The sequence below is a fragment of the Populus nigra genome, chromosome 1 (assembly GCF_951802175.1).
Source record: "Populus nigra chromosome 1, ddPopNigr1.1, whole genome shotgun sequence".
NCBI lineage: Eukaryota > Viridiplantae > Streptophyta > Magnoliopsida > Malpighiales > Salicaceae > Populus > Populus nigra.
In genome coordinates, this window is record NC_084852.1 from 44,801,938 (window position 1) to 44,822,761 (window position 20,824).

At 36.7% G+C, this 20,824-nt stretch overlaps 2 protein-coding genes across 2 annotated transcripts; both read right to left on the reverse strand.

Moving 5' to 3' along the window:
- Positions 1–751: 751 nt before the first annotated feature.
- Positions 752–9,347, reverse strand: LOC133680772 (coiled-coil domain-containing protein SCD2-like). Its single transcript, XM_062103755.1, has 17 exons — positions 8,786–9,347; positions 8,221–8,402; positions 7,572–7,647; positions 7,381–7,422; positions 7,233–7,295; positions 6,559–6,608; positions 6,451–6,478; positions 6,099–6,170; positions 5,895–6,005; positions 5,760–5,820; positions 5,371–5,487; positions 5,092–5,213; positions 4,819–4,888; positions 4,659–4,700; positions 2,009–2,049; positions 1,377–1,503; positions 752–1,150 (listed from the first exon to the last, which is right to left on the reverse strand). The coding sequence occupies exons 1-17, from the start codon at positions 9,173–9,175 to the stop codon at positions 1,062–1,064; spliced, it is 1,683 nt and encodes a 560-aa protein (XP_061959739.1). The 5' UTR covers positions 9,176–9,347; the 3' UTR covers positions 752–1,061.
- A 4,542-nt stretch (positions 9,348–13,889) lies between these two features.
- On the reverse strand, positions 13,890–20,581 carry LOC133680774 (RNA polymerase II C-terminal domain phosphatase-like 3). Its single transcript, XM_062103757.1, has 12 exons — positions 19,562–20,581; positions 19,294–19,432; positions 19,089–19,144; positions 18,936–18,996; positions 17,345–18,829; positions 16,355–16,942; positions 16,102–16,248; positions 15,751–16,019; positions 15,532–15,643; positions 15,197–15,454; positions 14,896–14,942; positions 13,890–14,792 (listed from the first exon to the last, which is right to left on the reverse strand). Exons 1-12 carry the CDS (start codon positions 20,122–20,124, stop codon positions 14,729–14,731), a joined length of 3,789 nt encoding a protein of 1,262 aa, XP_061959741.1. The 5' UTR covers positions 20,125–20,581; the 3' UTR covers positions 13,890–14,728.
- Positions 20,582–20,824: the final 243 nt, after the last annotated feature.

The following is a 20,824-nucleotide window of genomic DNA, read 5'->3' on the forward strand; positions in this document are numbered from 1 at the left end:
AAACCCACCTCTCATTTTGCTTCACATTGTTGTTCTAGTTTCCACAACTCAAGAGTCACGATAATTTTATCATATAGCAATGCCCGTACATCAGTGATTCATCACCTAGGCGTCGGATCAGCTTTGTGTTTTTTTTTTTTTTGATTTACGTTGGGTGTCCGGGCCAGCTTACGCGCACCACAACTATTCCCCACAGCCCACTGAACATCCTGCAAGCTCAGGGGCAGGTTAGGCACCGCGGGGGTGACAGGCGTGCACATAGAGGGTCGAACCCGAGACGGGGACGGAACAAGTCACACGATTGACCACAGCAGCTAGGCCCTCAAGTGCGCTTTGTGTTTTCTTAATCTTCAAGATTGATGTTAGTATCAAATTTTGACAGGAAAATAACACACGAGTTAATTTTTTTTTTCAATTTTCACTGTCAAGATGACACAAAACAAATAACCCCTCAAACTTTTAAGAAGTTGAACCCCAACCCACTCATCTTAAACTTCGAACTATACACGGGTCCCCTTGGACATAAACAGCACCTCAACCGCCCGTTAAAAACCCCATGAGAAACCCTGTCCCCAAACTAAACAGCGTAGCTTCACCCTAGTTTATCACCTCCTGCTCAAATTTCTTACAACTTTTGTCTCTTAAATGGTCGGCTTTTGAGCCAGAATCCAGCAAAACTATTCCAGACCCACCGCAGACAGGCATTCGTCCAAGCATTGCTAACTTAGCTATTACTCTTGTTCTTAGAAAATGAGAAATCAAAACCAACTTAGCTATTTCCTTCCATGGCAAGCTTGCTACAATTTGACCTAGACTGTATTTAACTTCATGTAATTAACATACCTATATGTAGATGCATGTGTATATATAACATGTATCTAAAGAAATGAGCCTACTTTATATATCAGATGACTGGTGCGGACCAGTGCCAAGCAACATAGGTAAATTCTCCAACAAATAGAAGAATTCAGTAAAATGAATCACGAAGAAACTTGATAGCGTGAGATTTCCTGGAACAATCATCGTCAACCAGAGCCCCCAAGTTGCCCATAAGATTTGTGTTAAGAGTCCTGATCGATTTCTTTGCGAGATGCTTCCCACAATCTATGCTCTATTCCCAACTTCCTGAGCTCCGTCAGGCCTTGCTCAACTGAGATGAATACTCAAGATAAGTGATCATTCATGAGATCAAGGTACCAACGCAATGATATGGACAATTGAAAGGATTTGGCAGTGGGTATTTTTACAATGGCTTCTAGCGAGTAGTGACTCCAGTAACAGTGTCACAGTAATACAATCTTCTCTCTATGCTTTATTATAAAACTGTGTATCAGCTACATGTGAGCAACAAATTATCAAGGACGAGGGAAGCGTACCATCAACAGCATCATGTGAACTTGGTGAGTGTGCACTGCGGCTAATCCAAAATTGAAATCGTTCTTTTGCAGTGTCCTCCTCTATACCATGGGCTTTGGCTCTTCTCCAAAAATATGTAAGCCACGCCTACACAAGTTAAATATGTTTCAACTTAATCAAAATCAGCACAACATAAAGATTACAGAGCAGAAACTACTAATTTTTTAACCTGTCAATGACTAGATATTATGGGCTATTCACAGGTAGTATTTTTCACAGGAAAGGAAAAAGGTACAAATACGAAAGAATAAGGAAATTCCCTTGCTTAATTATTAAGATTTCAATAAGGCACACGGATACCATTCAATTCTCTCTACAAGTCTGAAAGTGATCAGTTCACTTGAAGAATGTTGATCATAAATTGAGATTTTCAAACACATACCAAAGTCTATAATATAACACTTTATACAAAATAGGCCAGTGACAACAGCAATCCGCCAAAAATGCTTAATTGCACATCCAGAAACGAAAAAAATTTGCAGAAAAATTGGAAACTTGCATATTTCACCATGTTCATCCACCAAATAAAGATTATAAAATTCTAGAAAATAAATTAGATACAGCAGTGGTTAAACAATAAATTAAGCCAGACCTCCTTGAAAAGAACATCTTCAGACTCCTCCGGACTCAATTCTGCAAAGAAAAAAGATGGATTTTAATTATATACAACTGTGATCACAACAGCATATGATAGGCAATGCTCATCAACTTTAAGTGAGAATGATAGCAGTGGTCCTACTTATTTCAGCCAAGTAAATTATAAGGCGAATGTATAAAGTGGCCCAAATTTTATCCACAAAACTAATCATCATGGAGAGTGCCCCAAAACAAAATACTATTCCTTACAATAGTATAATTACTATTTTACCCCTTAATCATTTTATCTTTTGCCTTTGCTTGGAGGGTAAGGTGATCCTTTCACCATAACATAAAATGTCTTTTGAGGATTGTGCGAGATTATTTTGGTAAGTGTGTTTTTTAATGCATAGTACAATTACTAATGTAACCCTTGAATAAAATAATTCAATGCCTTCTACACAAACACTTTTATATTTTATTTTCATATTTGATAGAACAATATAATTATTATTTTACCTTTACCACTCGAATTTTTTAGCCTTGGTTTCAGTGGCTTGCTTATAATTTCATCATAGTTTGTTTGTTATTATTGTTTAGTCCTAAGAGCATTTTCAGTTTTGTAAAAATAAAAAAAAACAAAAATGTTGTTGATGTGTGCTTCACACGTTTCAACCGCTCCGCCGCCTTTTGGCGGCATGTGCGACTAGCTCTGGTAGTTGTAAATATGATTCCACCACATCATTTCATTCATCTCAGTGTCCTCTTCCTCTCTAGGTGGCGCGAGTATAGTGGTTTGACCCGAAATTGCTTTTCTTTTCTTTCTTTTCATTCTCTTTCTTCCTCAAATTGCGTGTTGGCCATGCAAAAAATCATACCAACCCTTCAATTTATTTTTTCTTGTGATTCAATCCCTCTTCTCTTATTTGCAATTGTTTTATTTACATTGATTATTTCTTATTTGATTTTATTTTCGATTCATCCCTGATCATTTAATTTTTTTGGATTTGTTTTCAATTTGATCCTCATTCTTTTAATTGCTATTTGTTTTGTTTTGAATCATTTTCTTGATTGATTTGTTTTTTATTCCACCCCTAGGAATTTATTTTCATTTAATCTTTATGTCAAATTTGGTTCTAATTCTTTTAAATGCTATTTTTTAATCTTTTCTTAACGGATTTGTTTTTTATAATTTCATCCCTAAACATTTAATTTCAATATTTGTTTGATTAAGAATCTTGCTTCTTTGTATTTTCGGGTTTTCCTTTAATAGGGTCACCTTGATCTCATGATCAAGGTAATAAATCTAAAGGATTAGCTCGAGTCGATTTCTGTCTTTTTTTAAAGCATTTTTTTCGCTTTCCTATTTATAGGATCATCCTAATTTCATGTCCTAGTCATGTGTTTGATTTGTTGATCCGGGCTGGCTGCTAGGTTCGCTCAAGGCTTTTTTTGTTTTTTTTGTTTTGTTTTGACAAGTTTTTAAAATTTATATTTTTAAATTGGCTTATAATAAACTTCTTGATAGGACTCGGATTCAGGGTTTCATAGGTTGCGACCTTTTTGAGATTTGACCATATTTAAAATGTTTGTTCGGGTTTGCTTTGCTTTTACAGATGTTCTTAAATTTCACCCCTTTGATTTTTTGAATCTTTAAAATTTGATCTTTATTCTTTTAATTGATATTTATTTTATTTGGGATTATTTTTTATTTTTTTCATTAAATTGAATCCTCCTTGTTTTTTTTTTAATCAAATTTTATCCTCATTCTTTTTGTTACTTTTGTAGGTTTTTTTATTAATATTTTTCTACCAATCTCATCCTTCAAAATTAAATTGGTTGAAAATTATGCTTCTTGATTAATCTAGGTAAAAACTTTCAAGGGATACGACTTTTAGATATTAGATCAGGTTTAATAAATTTGCCCTGTTTTTTTTCCCTTTTTTCTAAATTGATGTTATCTTATTTTTTATTATTTTTTGAACTTTTATTTTGTTATTTGTTTTTTGGTTTGATTCTATTAGGTTGGCCCTTAATAAATTTTTTTTATTTCACCCCTACTATTTTTTAATCTATAAATAATCTATCATATTACAAATGATTTTTAATTTCACCCCCTATGATTTTTTAATCTTTCAAGTTTGGTCCTAATTCTTTTAATTGCAATTTTTTTTTTGTTTGTGGTAATTTTTTTTTAGATTTCATATCCATTGAGTTTTTTCGTGTCAGATTTTAGCCCCATTTTTTTTGCTATTCCTTTTCTTTTACAATTTTTTTTATTAATAGTTTTTTCAACAATTCCATCCTTCAAAAATAAATTGGATGACATTTAAACTTCTTGATTGAACTCAGGTCCATGATTTAACAAGTTACAGGTTTTTTATATTAGACTAGGAAGGTTTATTTGGTTTTCCCCTCCTTTTTTTAAGTTGATGTTTTCTTTGTTTTTCTTTTCTTTGAAGTATGACCCTCCCCCCCCTTTTTTTTCCTTCAGTTAGTGTAGCATTGAATAGTTTAATAATCCAAATAGGTTCAGGTGTGGTTTTTTTTTCTTCCGTAAATATTTAAATTGCCAATTTAACTAATGACCTATGGCTTGATTTTTTTTAATCTATCACTTTTTTTACATTATAAAAAAATTTGTTCGGCCATATATAGTGACTCACCAAATGCTTCCGTATACTTTGGATCACCAGGCGATTTGACGTCTGAAAGCAACAGAAAAGGCATGTCAGCAAAAGATACAATCGCATAAACAATGATAGAAAGAATAGAATCTAACAATCACAGCCAGCAGCAGCAGCATGTCAACAAGCCAGAGCATACCTGAGATGGAGAGTCGAAGAGAGTTTGCTCGCCGCTGTTGGGCCAGTGCAAGCACAATGGCATCCTCAACCTTGAAAGGAGTGCAATATATAATATCAGAACACAATCACACTTTGTAAACCAGAAACTCTAAATCATGCAAAGATAACAGTTAAATATAGAGACAAGGGGGCAGAAAGAAAAACAAAGCTTATTTTGCATTGCATTGAAACTCAAAATTAAACACAAGATGGAACCATATGGTTTAAAGACAAGTGATGAATGACACAAAACCTTCAAGGAAGCAAGCTCCTTCAAACCCATTTCAACTGAGAGCATACTCTCGATATTTCCTTCACCAGTTAGATCGCTCAAGTCTTGTGCAAGGGTACTTCTCTTCTCACTGTCCTCATCACCTACTCAAAGTTACCAGTATTAGATCCTGAAAAAAGAGTGATACAAACAATAGAGCAGTTCAAACCAACACACTGGACAGGTTAAAAAAACTGTAACCACAAATATAACCAGTTATAAGGCAATAGTAAATTCAAAAGCCAAATAGCAAGTGCTAGCCTTTTTCCCAACATTCCTCCTTAGCCTTTTGTCCAGCGGAAACAACCACCTCAAATGGAAGAGGTGCTAAGGATGACCAGTATTCATGCTTTGAAACAGCAACATCCGCACAGATACCTATAAATATGAGAAGAATTGTGTGTATTAGTTAGATGTGAACGACAAACTGCACATTGTCAATCTCAAAAGGATCTCGCAATGACATCATGCACATAGTTTTTCCGAAGTATATTAAAATAAGTCATAGTACATCAGAAAACTGTGAGGAGAAAGTTCATTAGCCTACAGATATTTGCCTCATAATTCACGCGGGAAAGAAAAAGGAAATTTAGAAACTAGGACATTTCCAGTGCTACATCAAAAAAAGAAAACATTGACCAGTAGATTACCATATTTTGCAGCTAAGCCCCAGTATCGAGCAAGCCAACACCTCTTAAGAACAACCTCTTCCTGAAATGCAGATACACAATTAATAGCTTCTAAGCAATTATTAAGGAGCCACTTGAATCTATTATACTACGAACCATTTCTTTCTGAGTCAATATCATTCTTTGTGTCATTGAATGAAGGGCCTTCACTTCAGATTCAGCTCCCTGCAGCTGTCGCATAACTGCTGCTGCCTCATCTTTTGCATTCTGAATTAAGCAAGAAATATAAGATAGGTTAGGAAGCTAGAAACACCAGGAAAATATTGTGGAAGGCTTTAGAAGACTTGATGGCATACTTACCTCTACTTCAGATCGAATAGATGCAATTTCCTTGTCCACCATATTATTTTGTTTTGCATCCTTTAGTGCAGCCTGAAGAACAAAACAACATTTAGAGAAAGCGAGTATGATCCTTGGGTTATTTTTTACATTGTTGAAGCTAATTACAGCAAGAAAACCATCATGATCCTCAAACAAAAAGGACACAAAAGCCCTCCCTACTACAATTCAAATATAATAATGAACAGTCTAAACATAGGAGTTACAGTCATTTGATGGCCTAATAAGTGTCTTAGTTTGTCCAACTCAGTAAGGTAAATGGGACACAATGATCTAAATTGAAAAGCCTGGCATAAGAACCCATCCCCATTACCTCTCTCTGCCGCAAAGCAGCTTCCTTTCTGCAGATGGCAGCAGATGATGTCATTGCATGAATATTCACAAAGATAAAAGAACCACCTAAGTTGTTAGAACAACTGACCTGCTAAGCAATTTAGCTTCTAAAGATACTCCTTCTCCAAAAGCAGCAACCTGTGAACCCAGAACAAGCAGCAAAGTGTACATGTTAATGACACTGGAGTGGGGGGAATGAAAAGGGGTACCTGTGAGGCTTTCAAATTCAAAGCAGCACCTGAAAAATCCAAATGTTGAATGAAGAGCAAGGTTTAGGAAGAAAAATACTGTTCTGTATGAATGAGGAGAGCTACTTCAACGGTAGGTTCTATATGGGTAAAAAAAGGGTAATCTTTATTGGTGGTGGGTTATTTAAACTTGTTTGAAAAGGAAGTGATGAATTGGTTGCAAAGGGAGTTAAAGTTGCCTTCTATTTTTTTTTTCCTTGCTTCCTCAAGCTTAGAGTTATAGCTCATTTTTTCTCTGTAATGACAAGCTCCCATAATCAACATCAACGCTTGTTCATCAACATTTTTACCAGGAATTAAATTTAAATCCTTCCATGTGTGCCCTTAATGCACATGTTTGGAAAACTCTTGTAGTTATTCACGAAACAGTATATTTCCATCTTTAAAACTTGTAACAAATGCACCCTAAATTGGTTAATTAAACACCCTTAAGCTTTATGGAAAGTCAAACAAAAAGAAGCCAATGTGCTGAGGCTCTAAAACATAGCCTAACAATATGGAAACAAAGCAGCACCTGTTTCTCAAGCTCCTTGACTCTGGCCTCAGCTTCCTCGCATCTCTCTTCCTCAAGCCGGAGCTGTACAATAAACACAGGTTTCATTGTACCATACGATGCTACATATACTTGTTTGGAAAAGGGAAAAAAATAAAAATAATTGTACCTTCTCAAAGATGTTTTCATTCTCTTCTTGTAGCATATCAAGCTGCCAAAAGAATTAATCTCATCATGGGGTCTTCGTTATCGTAAAAAAATAAAATAAAATCCATATAATGTCTTTAAGAGAATACTTATTGATTGTTGTACATAAAGAAGAAAAATGCAAATGGCAAGAATCTGGTTAAACTAACATACTTCATCACGGAGTGCAGAAGCTTCACGTTGATCTCCTGTATCTTTTGAGTTAAAATGTACAGCATCTGACAAGAATCTGCAATTATGACAATTCACATCTCCAAATTGTCACATCATAAACCATGCATCCTTAATTGAACAGTCAAGGATTAGTTTATCTAAACATTGGTCTTGATAGGGGATGCATGTTGCAGTACCAAGGAGACATTACTCGAGCTAGATGGAACTTGGTTGTAAAAATTAATGTGTCATTTTGTTTGCTATCCCTCTTCAAAGTTTGGCCTAGCCAAGGCTAGGCAAATTTCTTAGCTACACCTCAAGGGCAAGGTATTCCTTTACCGGGTTATGCAAGGCAAACCATGTCACATCAATCACATGCTGCTTGACTAGACTGCATTAAGAAAAGACCTTCAACCTTCTACCTTAAGCCAAAAAACATTGTTACATTAACTTTCAAGCCATCGCATTCTAATAAGTGAAAAAAAATTACCAGTATCACAAAGTTGATATAGATACTAGGAAATTCATATTCTTTTTTTTCCAATAAAATAAGATAAAAAGAAATGAATTCCAATAGAATTGAACATCCACAGTTACAGCAGACTACATGTGAATGTTCTATTTCTCTAATGCAGGTTATTCATTCTACCTTTTACCATCTCTATGTCCATTTCTCGGAGGATCCATTGGCGGTAAAGAAACCGCAGTCCTCAATGATCCTTTGCTCTGTGGCACTGGTGGTGGTGGTGCTGCTGCCGTTCTAAGAGACATTGCTGGCCTTCCAGCTGATGTTGATCCACCTGATCCAGGCTCTTCAAAATTCCTAGCTAACTAAACGCAGACCCCCCAAAAAAAAATCCAATTAGCATATTCTATTGCCATACAATCCAGTTAATTTTTACACATCATGCATTCTTGTATTAGAAATTATAATAATTTAAAAAAAAAGAAATAAATAAAGTCTCAGTTTAATTTCCTAGTTAAAGGACTCTAATTATAGAAAGATGAAATTAATATAAATCTAACATCCACGATTCGCGTCTTAACTCCCGCCGTTAAATGCTACATTTACTACTTAACAGTAAGCAATAAAATCACTCCTTCAATCATTTAAAACCAACTAATCATTTTCTTAATTTATTTCAATCAAATTGAAGCACATTTTCATTCCAGTGAAAAATCTCACCCAAAAAACAGTTAAGAAAAGAAGTTACCGCAGGTGAAGGAGATCTATTGATCCTTGAAGACGCAGCAGTGGACGAAGCTTTACTAGTAGTGGTAACATTTGTATTGTTACTATTAACATTCCTCGAAAAAGACAGAGGCGGAGGCGCACTGTAACGAAACCCTAGATCATCGCCGTCATTTTCGTCGTCGCCGTCGTCATCAGCAGTTTGAGAGGCCATGACCTGCGCCAGCCGCTGAGCCGCCGCTTTAGCCGCCACATTCTGGTTTCGCTTGATGGTGGATAATCCAGAGGCGGAAGAGGATCGCGCATGGTGACCGTGACGCGCATTTTGCACCGTAGCAGCTGTCGGAGAAGAGGCGGGGTCGCTGGTCCCTTGGCGCGTGAAGAGCGGACTTTCAGTTCTTTGCCAGTCCATAAATAAACAAAGAAATAGAAGTCAGAGTAGGGTAACAAAAGGATCTTATTTTCAAAAAATTTGATCTTTTTTAAGGCCGGTCTGCCTGCCTAGATCTTTTGCGGAGAAATGCAGTGTTGGTGGAGAGGAAAAGGGGAGAAATGCTGGCTTTGTCTCAACTGTTGTCCTATGTGATGGGGGGACCGTGGACGGAAACGGGACGGGGTTATTTGTAGCCATTATCGACAACTATTTTATTATTTCATTATTTTTTATTAGTAAAAAAAAAGGTGTTATTTTGTGGGTTACGAAGACAAAAAGATACGAAGCTTGGCTGCCGTGATTTGGTGGAAAGATCTGTAGTGATTTCGTGCCTTTAGGATTATGCCAGAGGCTGTTTTCAAATTGTTTTTTTTCCTTTTTTTTGAAGATTAAATGTTGATGGTTTAAAAATGTCTGTACTTTGCAATACCCTGGTGATTTTGTAAGCATTGAAGAAACGTCTATTTCATTAAAGAGGAAAAAATGGACCTTACCTCATAGGTTAATTTCATTAAATATTAAAAATGGGCCTTACACTTTGTTTTTTTCTCTTTTCGAGAGGACATTTAACATTCATGTACGTGTAATTGTATGGTTGCTGTTCTTTTCTTTTCTTTTCTTTTCAAATAATGGTCGTTTTTTTTTCCGGCTCTGCACAAGAACCAATGAATTAAAGCCTGCTTAAAATTGGTGAAGTAATTCTATGATATTGTCAAATAAAATCCATTGCTTGAACCAAAAAATCCAATGCCAGGAAATAATTATTAAGAAATTACAAGTACATTCATTCTTGTATACAATAACTGTCTTTATTCTATGAAAAATGGAAACCAACGAATACCAATGGAAAGCCGCGCGCATCTCCTTACAACGAAATAGGAAAACAAGAGGCAAGATTAAGATCAAGTTTGGCATTGATTTTCATGATGGGATGGAATGGAATGGAATGCAGTGCAATGAAAGAACAAAAGGGCTACCAGTTCGAAAAAGCCAAAGGAACTGGTGGCATTGTTTGACTGATAGCCTTCTTCTTCTTTGATTGCATTACGTTATCAACCAAAACTTGTGGGAAATGCCAATTAACCCTTGAACTTGCCATTGCAATGGAGACTCTTCAGCTTTGATACATGAGATTTGGTGTTCAGCCTCATATCCACCTCTTAGCTAGGAAGATAACTCTTCAGGATCCTATTCTCTTCCATTAGCCTGTTGATTTGGGCACTAAGATGTTTGATCACTTCTCTCTTCTCGTCATCACTCTGCTCTGCAAACTATCCCCAGTAAGTTCCGAGACCTGTAGCCTTAATGCATCTCGCAATTTCTCCTTTTCGAGGCTTTCCATTTTGTGATCACTACCATCAATGTTTCCATTCGATCCAATACCATTAATGATCTTTACAGCCCACTTTCGTTAACCTTTCCATCAACATCTCCATTGATCTTCAGGATCTTGTATTAATTGTTCACTTGACATTGACTCATTTTCCTGTCCAAAACTATATTTTCTTCTGCAAATGAATCGGGGCGGGAAGTTGGTGCTTCCAATTTGATGTTCCCAACATTACCTTCGTTACAGGCCTGGAAGAGCTGGACTTGTTTGGAGGAGTTTAATGACGAAGAGGATGATGATCTCAAATGGGAAACATGAATGCTTTCATATCTAAGTTGGTCATACTTTCAGCTAAAGAACGGTAGGATTTGTGCAAGTCATGCACCGGGTTCATAACCTCTGGTATTCTCTTATAAAACATCTCAGCTCTCTCGGCAAATGAATCTCCATCATCTTGTATGATATTTAGGACATTTTAGTCTTGTTATCCAAATCTGCGTTTTGTTACAAATTTCATATTTCATTAGCCTTTTGCGCTATAAATGTCTCCAAGTCGATGATGAAGTCATAAAGACAGCATTAGAGAGACAAGTAATGTATCTCCTAGCTATATGAATGTTTTTATGCTTTGAGGGATATAATTTGCAGCAAGATTTAATAGCCATAAATATGTAATTGTAACAGGTTATTTACAGGTATAACATTTATAAAAGAATCATGAATGAAAGGCTAGAGATAGGGAGAAAAACCTGAGAGAGTAGCTTGAAGCCATTGGGATTGATAAGGACGCTCATGTCTAGCAGCAGACCACCATGAAAAGGAAGCAGAATAGTCATCCCACCCCCCCCCCCCCCCCACCCCACCCCCTCCACATTTCAACTTGACTAATACTCCAGCTATAGTAACAAATCATTATTTTACCCGCCTCAAATAATCTTTAAACTATGTATTGGGGTAAGATGTACTTTTTTTTTGTTATTGATATAATTATTTTTAATAATTTGTACAAGGTTATATTAATAATTTTATTTTTTTCACAAAAAAATTATTGCTTTAACCCTAAATAAAAAATATAATGCTTTTCAATCAGTGAGCTATAGTGTTATGTTCTTTTTTTTTTCATAATAGTTAATTACTATGTTGTCATTAAAGACAAATTCAACATAACTCTCTCATGAAATTTTTGTTATTATTTTACATTGTTTTTATTATTAATATGAAGGTTACTCAAAAATATTATTATAATTGACTATATAATAAATATTATGCGCTAGCAAAGAGACGACACTCATGCTCTTTAGGCAGCACGTGGCTATATTTAAAAGGTCTCATGCCCCCTTAGTGATAGGACAGCGTGTGCAACAAATGCGCTTTTGGTTTGGGGCTAAACGCCTCTCGCTCTCGCTCTCTCTCTCTCTCTTCCTCGACTTTAACGTCAGCCATTTTAGAATTTTAGACTAGCTCTTGCAATTATTTTTTCCTTCACATTTGATCTTTGTGCTTTTGATTTCTATTTTTTTTTAATTTTGAATGATCTATGAAATTACAGATGTTTTTCAATTTCCCTCCCTTACTATTTTTTAATCTTTCAAACTTAGTTCTTATTTTTTTAATTGCTATTTGTTTTCTTTTGGATCATTTTTTAGATTGTTTTTTTTTTTTACAATTTCATCATCCTTCAGTTTTTTTTTCTATCAAATTTGATCTTCATTCTTTTTATTGTTATCTTTTTTGCTCTTGCAAGTTTTTTAGATTGATATTTGTTTTTACGATTTCATCATTCAAAATTAAATTGGTTGAAAAATAAGTTTCTTGATTGAATCTAGGTCGAGAATTTCACGAGTTTGCTTAGTTTTTTTCTCTTTCTTTAAGCTGATGTTTTCTTATTTTCTATCAAATTTTTTAGAGTTTTGCTTTGTTATTTTTTACGGTTTATTTTCTATGAAATTGTTCCTGGATTCATGACTAAAGTCACTGGTTTCAAAAGTTAACGTGGTTTAACTTTTTTTTGTTATTTTTTAAAATTAATTTATTTTAATTTTATCATTCAACATTTAATTTATTAGAAATTGATCTTCATATTTTTTTTTCTATTAAATTATCCTGATCATATATGCCCATGGTTGCATAATTAGTAAGTTAACTCAAGTTTACTTATATTTTTTTACGTTGCTGTTTTTAATTAAATTTTTTTTCACTTCATATTTTTTTTTTGTTTTGCTTATATTAACTAACAATTTCAAGTGGTTCAAATTTTCAATTCAAAAGAAAATAGAGAAAAGGAACCACTGCTTTTGATCCAATGAGTTGGTCCATTGGAGGGTGGAAAAAGAGAAAAAGAAACTCTTCTTCTCCTTTAGTTCCTTTTAAGTTTTACCTATTGTATAAGGAAATATTTGTGGGCACATTGTGATTGGTGGTCATATTTCTATCCAATAAGACAGACTAAAACGAAGAAAATTTTTTATCATTTAGATTTAATTTTTTAGTCATCTAAAAACTGAGTTCAACTGCTGAGTATTACTAAAGATATTAGAAACAACTTTATGCCATCTACTTAATAACAAATGTCACAATTCTCATAGATAATAGTAATATTTATTTTCTTTTTTTAAAAGGAATGTCACACCATGCAAGTCCTCAGATAAATTAGTTCGAGTGTGCCGGTAGCATTATTATTAATATTTTATGTTTTCAATTCAACCATGTCGTCTAATCCACATTTCTCATAGATTTATTTGTTTATTTTCAAGTCAAGTTCGAGTTATCATAATGAAAGATGTCCGGCAGCTCGTGAGGAGGGCGGCATGCAAGTTCCGATACCTTGGAGCATTCATATCGTTATTGTGACACAAAATTCTTAGTATTCACAAGTTTTGCCATTCCTGCTTAATGGTTTTATAGCCTGTCCGTTTTCAAACTTGCAATTTGTGAGTGATAATGCGAAAGCGATTGCCAATTTGCCATGATGAGAAAGTTTTTATGCAACCAGATAGCATGCCTCGAAGGAGAAAGGAGTGCATTCTCCTGACAACGAACAACTGCGGGCAGTTTGCTCTAAAACATGTCCACCATCAGAGGCAGCAAGGGAAAATGTAGCACGTGAACGCGTGAGGGATAACATCACCACCAGTAACAGCAGCCCAGAGAGGAAACGTCCTTTGGTTCTTGGTTCTTGTGGTCCTCTTTTAAGTCTGACCACCAGTTGTGGTTACCATCTTATTTATAGCAACTCCGGGTAAGATTGCGTGGAATTGTTGCAGCCACGAGATCTGCACTCCTTCCTAGCTTAACAATCCCAGTAGCATAGACTGGGGTGTTCTCTTTCACGTTTTTACACCATCCTTGTCTTTTACACAACCCTTCTACCTTAAATTGTTATGCTCTTAATTACTATCAGCCGTGTGCACTTCAATAATACATTGGGCTACCACTCCCTTTTTTTTTTTTCACCTCGAGTTACATCAAGTAGGCATTTGGAAAGCAATCAAAGAAACAACAAGGAAAAGGTGTAGAGGCTGCTTCCGCAAGGCAAGCATCGGCACCGCACACATCTTGCCAACTCCAAATGTGGAAGATTTACGAGCCATATGTGCTAAATGGCACTGAAACTACTGCCCACTTGGAATTTCGTATCGGCAACTGTTAAAAAAACACATCTCCTTTCTAAACAAACATAGCACTAGCAGCACGCGTTTCCACCACCTCATTTATCGTTTAATCCCTTACAGCTCCAGTTCCCCCTCTTCCCCCTTTTAGCTGTCAATGATTTCTTCCAATAGCATGTCTGAAGAGTTGCTCAGGTTAATCACTCTTTAGCTGTCATTTTCTTTGTTAATTTTAAATTTTGGCTCTCCTGACCTTATATTCGATGATCGTCCATGTTACCCAAGAGACTTTTTAAACGGGGAAGCACTTGCTAAGCCAATTTTCGTGGCTTGGCCCCAAGGGTAGACTACGTTCCCCGCCACCACAGTTCATGAAGGTCAACGACCCTCGGTCATTTCCCATTTGAACTCTTCAGGTTATTAGCAACAAAACGGGTGGTTAGCATGCCCCGGAAGTCAAAACTATGTCAAGCAGTCTCCGGTCTAGAGTGAAACTTCTCCATCACAACCCGGCAATACTTCTCTTTAATAGAAATCTTGATTTCATGTTTGTCAGGTCTTAGTTTTTACTAGATGGGGTTAGGTTGGTGATTGTTATGGTTTAATGGCAAAATCTTGCTCATTTGCTCTTCGATAAAGCAAAGCCGATGCTTCCACCCTGTTAACATTAAGAGCGTTGAAGGTGAAAAAGAGAAGGCATTAGTCAAACACGAAAAACTGTGCAAAACAGCATAACGAAATAAAAATTACAGAACTCTCACCAGCCAGGATGGACAACAATTCTTCCCGTGGAAAGAGCCCAATTTACCTGTTCAAAACAATTGAAATCATGCCTCGATTTAAAAAACAGCTAAAAATTTTGCCTTTTCAAGTGTCATTTTACACGTGATGGAGAAACAATGCACAGGTCTGTTCTGGTTTAAATCACCCATTCTATTTTCGTTTGATTTTTTTTAAGGGTCTGCAGTAGCCTTGCATTTTTCAAAATTTTTAAACCAGATAAAAATAAAATTCTGATTTCAATCTTCGCTGAAAAGTGGTGCGGCATCTCAGTTACATTACCTTATCTGTCCCAAGGGAATTGGCAACAACATGAGTAACCTGTTCGTCTATCTGGTTGGTGCAGACAGCACCAAACTGTTCTGCCATCTGCCACAATGGATGAAGGTGGGGGTTGACTTCACCAACCGGGAACACCCTACTAAATAGTATGCGACAGCCACCTAAAATCTTCCTCTGCTCTGAGGCAAGGATATTCCTAACATCTGCTTCATCTAGTGAACGATGGGTAAAAAAGTTCTGATGTATTTTCTCAATAACCTATTTCAAACAAAAACAAATGATCAAGGGATTGAAAGTTTACAAGAATCTCAGGGATAGTTCGAGTTTTGCCTCACCGCCAAAGAGCATGCCAAAGTTCCATCTTCTGGTCTCTCATCATGGTCAATCTCCAAAAGAGAAGGACCAGGAAGCCCAAACTGACGTCTACTACAAGGGAAATAAATATACCTGCAACACAGATTGGTAAATGGGTAATGGGAGAAAAGATGATGTAACCAATAGAAATAAATGCCTTCATAGAAATGATGGTCTACAATGGGACACAAAATACTTGCCTTTCTACAACTATCAAGTTCAATTTGTTATGGGGCCAGACTCTCACTGAATCGTCTATGATAACAACACCCGACTCCATACCTAACACCCCTTCAAGATCCTTGCTCTTGGGAACCCTCTCATCACCATCAAAAGGATCTCCATCATCACCTCTGGAGATAACTCGTCCAGCAAACAAAACCCCTTTTGGATCAAGCACTTTTGCCATCTCTGTAGCATATAAATTGTTTCCCATTGTGTATAGATGCAGTTCAAACAGTTTACTAGCCTAATTGCAGGAAAAAAATTGCATTAGTTGCCTAAAATACAAATCAAGCACTAAATCAAATTCAAAACCTGACTAAAATTACCTTTTCTAAAAAATTCCAGATCCCAGGCCGCAGTTTTGTCCACATCCCCATATGAGGAATGCGAAAGATATGTCTGTATGGCTTTTCACGATCTTGTTCTTCTTTCTTTCTCAAAATCTCATCATGCACTGGGTCTACTTCAACAAACTGAAAAGGTGAGGAATTGCTGAATTAATATGAAAGAACTTGATTGTCAACTGTTATCCCAGATAGGGAAAAAGGCCATATTTATACAAGAAGAAGAGAGAATTGCCTTGGCTGAGTTGAGAAGAGTATGATCAAGATCCAAGACAAGGCAGAGCTTGCGTGCAGCAAACATTTTCTTCTGTTCTTCCAACCTTCTTGCCCTCTCTCTCTGTATAGCAGCTTTTTGCTGGTCGTCATAGCCTTCAAAAAGATGCTCAACATCTTTCCACGTGTTCTGTGAATGAGAACTTGCTGCAACAACTTCAGGAGATGAAGGAGGTCCAGTTTTCTGGTCAGAAATTGAAATTCCAGTTTTGCCATCCACTCTCTCCGACTTAGTTTGCGTAGGTTGGGATGCAACATTCTGAGAAATGAAAGGTGGAGTTGTCGATGCTTGAGAAACAGATAAAATATCAGCAATATTTTCCAAGCTCTTTGTAAACGTAAAGGAAATATCAGGTGGCACAGTTGGCTTCAATTCCGCTAACCCCTCTTGTTTTTGCACATTTTGATCATCTTTAGTCCCCTGGGTGGTGGGTGTGAGGGTTGTTGTTTTGAATTGTTCAGATCCCATGCTCCCAGCCCTCTGGAGTGAATTATTATGGAGAAAACGACGAGGATCTCGTGGTTTCATTCGAATTTTTCCTGACTCATCCTGCAGGGTCGAAGTCCATATATAATTAAGAAGCCTTCAACATACTGAGAAAGAGATATTTTGGAAATCTTTTTTAACTGTTTAACACTAATCACATAAGGTTCCATTTTATTTACTTATTGCATTATCCCAGAGAAAGAAAAGCAACCAAGGCCATCCTTAAAATCAAAATTTTTGTACTTGCGATTCCAGCACCAAACAAATACAGAATATAATATAAAACTACAAAAACCATTAATTTCAAGATCAAACAAATCCAACTGCATAGGCACTAGGCGCATATAATTCTCCAAAGATGCATGTGCTTCAACTCAACTAAACTTCATTCCTAACTAAGCACATTCTTACGAGCAATAATTGTCATTTCAGGATGCTAAAAAATTACAGACAATTAGTACTTACTGATGTGGCTATTTGAGAAGGAACTGGAGTTCCTGCAGGTCTTGGCAAAATCCCAGAGGGCTGTGAGGAAGCAACATTCACTGTAGGAATTGCTCCCAGTACTGAGTTGGAAATTGGAGGATGTGATGTACTTTTTGCAGGATCAGAAAGTGTCTGCTGTCCATCTAATGCTAATCTCTGTTGCTGTCCCATTTTAAGTATATTTATCAACATTGTTGGATTCACAGCGATGTCTTTCAATAAATCAGGTAGGGACGTTGTAGCAGTACTTGTAACTTGTGCCTGTTCACTTCCAGTAATGTTGCTGATTCCCATAAATGGGGACTGCGCATTTCCACTACCATTCACATTGGACTTAACACTGCCGGAAGGACATACAAATCCATTATTTATTCTTTGACCAGGTTCTACATTCTCTGCCCATTGATTTTTGTTCACGGTTTGAGGTTCAGCCATATCAGTGTCCTCTAACCAGCCACCAGTTCCAGTCATACTTTCAATATCCCTTACAGCACCATAATTATCAAACGAATTTCTTTGCCTTTTCAATGAGGGACCATCCAGAACATCCTCCTCTATCTTCTGTTTCTTCAAACCCACTATTGCTCCAGCAGGCTCCACTCTAGGTAGGTTATTAACCATGGGCAAGGCTCGCTGGTTGTGGTCCAATGCACTGGCATCAATATTAACATATCTAAGCCTAGGGTCCCTGCTCTTTGCAGATGCTTTGATGGTTGAACTAGGCCCAGAACTAACTGGTGCAGAATTCCTAGTGGGTACAACTCCATGAATATTAGAACTGTCAGGGTGGGAAAGTGGAGGTGGTGGTGGTGGTGGTGGTGGTGGAGAAGCATTTTTTTGGTCTGAAACAGGTGGATTTACAGTTCTGTAGTTAACAACAGTCGATGAACTAGAAACTTCCCCAGCAGTATCACCATCCCCATTGCCTGATTCTTCCGAAGGTGTTGGGCTTGGAAGTTCATTTGTGAAAAACGAATTACGATTGAATTTTTGTTGATAGCTGGAAACAGCTTTGAGTGCATCAGTTTCATAGGGATGCATTCTAGGCTCTTCAGCAACAGGTGCCACCTTAGGCACAGGCAACCCAGAACTAACCATTCCATCCCCAATAGCCAATAGTGTTTGAACAGGGAAAGGTGTCGTTTCCTGTGTTGGTGAAGGAAGACTGTCTTCGTCATGATATTTTTTGAGGTCAAGCAAAGGAAGCAAAACTCCCCTACTCTTAAAACTAGGTACACCTGGTGGTTTAGGAGCTTCTATTGACTTGTTTGGCTTATTCTGAACAAAAGTTTCAGCAGCAGGTAACTTTTCATTCATAGTTGTCAAATCATAACCTGCAGTTTTCGCTAAAGAATCGTTATGATTCTCATTCACTTCACCAGAAACCTGTGTTTCTCTATCTTCACCCGTTCTTGAACTAGATAAAATATAATAAGAACCCGTTGAGGAAACCATGAGCTCTATCTGTGAAATAGACACATTTTTTAGTTGCCTCGGAGAAATAACAGCAAGCCACATACAAGGAAAATATAGACTATGAATTCTAAAGTCGAAGTTACAAACCACACACCTCTTTGTTCTGCCCAGAAGAGAAAAAAGGAGGATAGTGGCTGTTTAGAAGGGAAAAAAACCTGTAAACAGAAGATGCAATGATGAGATACCTAAACAATTTGAGTATGAAAAATCTAATGAAACAAAATAACGAACATGACAAAATCCAAACCTTGAGAAAACGCCCTTATTCTGCTCCTTTAATTTTTTATTCATCGAGCAAAAAACCTGCAATGAGCAACGATTCAGTCTCCACAAAGTTTCCAGCAGCATTACAACAGAACATTAAATAGAACTGCTTTAGACCAGAATTTTTATCGATAAATACTCTTTGAAGAATGAAATTGAGTAAAAAAAGTATTCTTTAAGTGCCTCACCGAATTAACTACTCTAATTGCCATAAAAAGCAATTGAACAAGACCATCTTTTGAGGGAAAACTATTATCATTTCCCCCCACCAATTCCTTCAAACTCTCCAATACTTTATGCAGTTTCAAACAAACTGCCTCAAATGACCTACAAAAAATAAACCAACAAAACAATTAATCCAATCATAATAATCATTATCCCAATACCTTCACCAAATATTTCAAAATCTTCATTTCTACAAAATTCACAAACTTCCAGCAACAAAAACACACTTACTTCTCAGTTTCAATCACACTAACACTCTCCAAATCTTTACGAATAGACTTCACCCTGTTTTCGACATCAACACTCACCATTCCCTCACTCTGCACCACCACCGGCTCCGAATCCAAATCAATCTCACCTTCCTCCAACTCCCCCTCCTCTTTCTCAATATCAATAACTTTAACAACATCCATCTCATCACCACTATCACCGATCACGACTGTTCTCTTATCTTCTTCGCTACTATTTATAGAAGATTTCTTGGAACTATCATCCAGTTCAACCTCAACAAACAGCTCATTTAATGGCTTATTTTGAACAGCTCGTGCCCAGGCAAGATTATACAAGCCAGACATATATCCACCTCCCACTTGATACTTGTACAGATCCCTCACCGTCCAAATTTTCTGTGAGCTGTTGTTTGAAGATGGTGTTTCATTCACTATAACAACTTCTTGCTTATTAAAATCCTCTTCACTGATCTCTTCCACTGATGCTGTATCCGATATTTCCCCCTCCTCAACGTCTTCTATTCCACTACTGCCGCCGCCGGCGGCGGTCTCATTTTTACCCATCGCTATCTATCTAGGCTTTCCTTCTTTTTAATATAGTTAACCTTAACTGGATCTAAACATGTAGTAAAACCCAATCCACGATCAAGAAACAAGATTTGAAGAAAGAATCAACAAATTTCAAAGAATCTAGAGTGCAAAAGCAAACGGATTGGTTCGATTTAGGTTTTTTATTTTGTTGTTGTTTTGCTTTCTCTTTTTTCAAGATCTGAATATTTGCAAATTTCAGTTAAAAAAATTGAACCTTCAAAATCTTTGAATCTTTGATCTCAGATCTGTTTGTTGTTGTAGATAGAAAATGAGATCGTGAAGTTACGATTTCTTTTTTTCTTTTTTTTGGAGAGAGAGAATGGACGAGAGGGAGAGAGGGAGAGGGAGAGATTGCGACTTCGATTAGAGGGGGGGTACAACGATGGGAGGAAGTTGCAAGATGAGAAGGTTGATGCAATGCGAATCTATCAACTTATCAAGAGCCATGGCTTTAATCTGAACCCGGCACGTCATCGATCTGGAAAAGCCGAAAAGCAGAGCTACCAGTGTTAAGTACAAATAAGTCCTCGTTCCATAAATTTTTATTTTATTTTATTTTATTTTTTTTATAGAAGACTTTCTTGGGTTTTCTTTATCCATACTATTAATATGACCAAATTAAAGCGATGGAGTTAGTCAAGGAATGAAATTGTAGTTAGTCAAGGAATGAAAT

What these genes read in the sequence shown, in the direction of transcription:
- LOC133680772 (XM_062103755.1), bottom strand. Translation starts at nt 9,175, where the DNA reads ATGGACTGGCAAAGAACTGAAAGTCCGCTCTTCACGCGCCAAGGGACC. An exon ending in TCAAGGAGCTTGAGAAACAG is followed by an intron (nt 6,609 to 7,232) that starts GTGCTGCTTTGT and finishes CTGGGTTCACAG; the next exon opens with GTTGCTGCTTTTGGAGAAGG. An exon ending in TATTGACTCAGAAAGAAATG is followed by an intron (nt 5,821 to 5,894) that starts GTTCGTAGTATA and finishes TCTGCATTTCAG; the next exon opens with GAAGAGGTTGTTCTTAAGAG.
- LOC133680774 (XM_062103757.1), bottom strand. Translation starts at nt 20,124, where the DNA reads ATGGGTAAAAATGAGACCGCCGCCGGCGGCGGCAGTAGTGGAATAGAA. An exon ending in AGTGTGATTGAAACTGAGAA is followed by an intron (nt 19,433 to 19,561) that starts GTAAGTGTGTTT and finishes TATTTTTTGTAG; the next exon opens with GTCATTTGAGGCAGTTTGTT. An exon ending in ATTCCCTTGGGACAGATAAG is followed by an intron (nt 14,943 to 15,196) that starts GTAATGTAACTG and finishes TGTTTTGAACAG; the next exon opens with GTAAATTGGGCTCTTTCCAC.